The sequence below is a fragment of the Fukomys damarensis genome, unplaced genomic scaffold (genome assembly GCF_012274545.1).
Source record: "Fukomys damarensis isolate Sample0158 unplaced genomic scaffold, DMR_v1.0_HiC HiC_scaffold_3, whole genome shotgun sequence".
In the NCBI taxonomy this organism is placed as follows: Eukaryota; Metazoa; Chordata; class Mammalia; order Rodentia; family Bathyergidae; genus Fukomys; species Fukomys damarensis.
This window is the reverse complement of record NW_022900915.1, coordinates 16,499,479-16,502,546: the sequence shown is the minus strand read 5'-3', so window position 1 is coordinate 16,502,546 and position 3,068 is coordinate 16,499,479. Positions and strand designations below refer to the sequence as shown.

Sequence of the window (3,068 nt, the reverse complement as noted above, 5' to 3'; positions counted from 1 at the left end):
CTGTACACGGGCGAGATCAGCACCACGCGCGCCCTGGACCAGGAGGACGCGCCGCGCCAGCGCCTGTTGGTGCTGGTGAGGGACCACGGGGAGCCCGCGCTGACGGCCACCGCCACTGTGCTGGTGTCCCTGGTGGAGAGCGGGCAGGCGCCTAAGGCCTCATTGCGGGCATTAGCAGGGGACTCAGGACCGGAAGTGACGTTAGTGGACGTAAACGTATACTTAATCATCGCGATTTGCGCGGTGTCCAGCCTGTTGGTGCTCACTCTGCTGCTGTACACGGCGCTGCGTTGCTCAGCGGCGCCCACGGAGAGCGCGTGCGGGCCTGGGAAGCCCACGCTGGTTTGCTCGAGCGCGGTGGGGAGCTGGTCGTACTCGCAGCAGAGGGGACAGAGGGTGTGCTCTGGGGAGGGCCCGCCCAAGACGGACCTCATGGCCTTCAGCCCCAGCCTTCCTCCTTGTCTGGATAGAGATGAGAGGGAAAAGCAGGAGTCAGGATCAAATCACCCAGGGCAGGTGAGTTTTCTACAGATTTCACCTGTTTTGGAAGTTTATGTTAAATTATTTATAACCCAATTTTTAAAATGGTGTGTGTGTGTGTCTTTGAACAGCACTACTGGGGACGGATCCCAGGGCCTTCCAATTGAGCTACATCCTAATCACCTTAAAAAAAAATTTTTTTTTGAGAAAGAGGCTCGCTAAGTTGATAAGTTGTAAATATTGTGTATTTTAAATATTTTGAATAACAAGGTCAGTGAGTAAAATGCCAAATGATACATGTATCTAGTCTTTAATCATATGAGTACTTAGGTTTGTTTAACTGATCAATATTCCATTCTAGTGTGTGATTGTAAAATGTTAAAAGAAATGAGCTATGAGAATGACTCTTGTTACTCAAGTAGAAGTAATCATTAATTTTCATTGAGCAACCTTTAATAGATGATGAAAATCTTTTATTTCTTCTAAAACTTATAATAATGTACTTGTGCAGAACAAAACTCATTAAAACAATATGAATTTGCCAGGCATGGTCGCACACACTTGTAATCCCAGCACTCATGAGGCTGAGGCAGGTGGATCGCTGTGAGTTCCACGTCAGTCTCAGCTACATAGCGAGACCCTGTCTCAAACAAAACAAAACAAAACAAAACAACAACAGTATGAATTTGAAGCCATGTAAGACAAGGGGTGATGTATATTATGCTTGATGTCATTCTCCATGATAACTAGAATACTTCTATCATGCCTTATTCAAAGATTATTTAATTGGAAACGTTGAAGCAGAAAATATTTTTAAACTACAAAATAAGAACAGTTTTATTGCTCATATATATTAGCTAAATATGCATTCATAAATGATCCACAAAAATATCCAAAAGTCAAACACAATTTAGAGTGACCCAGGAAGTGGCTAATCCAAAAATAACCTCAGGGTCTTTTTTTGTATTTACATAATCAGTCACATGATGTTCCTATACACCGAAAAGGTTAAAAAGGGAATGTTTGTCTCCAGACAAAGATCACAGCCATTCATAAAGTCGGATCACCTTCATGTTTACCAGAATGGTGTATAAAACCTACTGAATATATACTCACAAAGGGGAGACTGCTCATTAAAGATCCCAGGCCAGCGCTCTTTTAAAACTGACAGTTCCACGTCAGAGGCCCTCGTTGTCTGTAATGGTGGTTATCTGGAGAGGTGGCCTGGAATACAGGCTGCTCTCACTTCTCCTCACAGCTGGGGAAGCAGGGAGCACCCAGCTCCACTAGTCTGTCCCTGAAACACGGAATCTTCGTGGCAGTCCTGGGGCTGGTGCTGGCGGAGCTGATCCCGCGCCTGTTCTGACTGGCATTCAAAAACTACAGGGACCTTCTGGAGAATGGCAGTCTGCAGAATGGCATTTTCTTGGTGAATTCTTGGATGGCTCGCGACGGGATGTGCGGGCGGATCGCGGAGTGCAGCATCCACCTGGAGGTGATTGTTGGCAGACTGCTGCGTGTTTTCAACGTGGAGGTTGCCGTAAGGACATTAAAGACAACCCACCTGTGTATGGACCAACAGAACAAAGCGCACTTTTTAATCTGAGCCGCGGGACACTCACTTTCCTCTAGAGGGCGCATGCACTTCTGAAGCAGACAGGCATAAACATTTCTGAGCTGTTAAGACTAAATGAGCATTTTGAGCTTAAAATAACAACAAAAGATAAAAGCATATTGTCTGTATTAATTTTTCAAAAGTCATTGGATAGAGAGGAATCATCAGAACTTAATTTATTGCTGATGGTCATCTATGGTGGTAAAATAAAGCCAGCAGGATCTGCTCAGACTCAAATAACCATCCTAGATGTAAATGACAGCACACCAGAGTGTCATAAAACTATTTGCAAAGTAATTTGTTTGAAAATGACTCAAATGGCACAAAAACAATTCAACTATATGCTTCTGAATTGAACGGAGGCCTGAATAGAGAGATTTCCTATGGAATCAGAAGGATTTTGTCTGTCAGTATGAAATGTATGTTTTCCATAAATCCAGACACAAGTGAAATTAGAAGTTACATGGAACTGGATTTTGAAGAGAATAATGCTTACGAAATTCAGGTTAACCCATTGATAAAGGGAATTTTTCCATGGTTGGTCAAGGTATGGTCCTGGTGGAAATTCTGAGGCAATGGTCACTTTATTGTGATTCTGTGCTGGAGGATGCTCATTTGGGAATCGCTAATGTATTGCTCGGCGTATCTGACATCGCCTCTGGTGCCGATGGACAGGTGACTGCTCCTTGACACTGCAAGTTCCCATCAAGCTGCTTTCTACCTTCAAGAATACTATTTGCTCGCGCTGGACAGCGCCCTGGACCTGGAGAGGTGTCTGATTAGGTGAAGGTGACAGCCAGGAACGGGGGCTCGCCCTCGCTGTGGACCACGGCCACCGTGTCCGTGGAGGTGGCCGACGTGAACGACAACGCGCCGGTGTTCGCGCAGGCCGAGTACACGGTGTTCGTGAAGGAGAACAATCCGCCGGGCTCCCCCATCCTGACGGTGTGCGCGCGCGACGCGGACGCGCAGG

The 3,068-nt window shown here is 45.9% G+C and overlaps 1 protein-coding gene and 1 pseudogene across 1 annotated transcript in view; both read left to right on the top strand.

The window, feature by feature from the left end:
• LOC104855141 (protocadherin alpha-11) overlaps positions 1-2,605 on the top strand; it is an 18,625-nt gene extending 16,020 nt beyond the window's left edge. Inside the window, 7 exon segments of the mRNA XM_033765577.1 lie at positions 16-516; positions 1,700-2,018; positions 2,021-2,089; positions 2,092-2,137; positions 2,139-2,389; positions 2,392-2,514; positions 2,601-2,605. Of these exon segments, the coding sequence (XP_033621468.1) occupies positions 16-516; positions 1,700-2,018; positions 2,021-2,089; positions 2,092-2,137; positions 2,139-2,389; positions 2,392-2,514; positions 2,601-2,605 (1,314 nt within the window).
• Positions 2,606-2,644: 39 nt separating this feature from the next.
• The window catches only part of LOC109117721, a 696-nt pseudogene continuing 272 nt past the window's right edge, over positions 2,645-3,068 (top strand).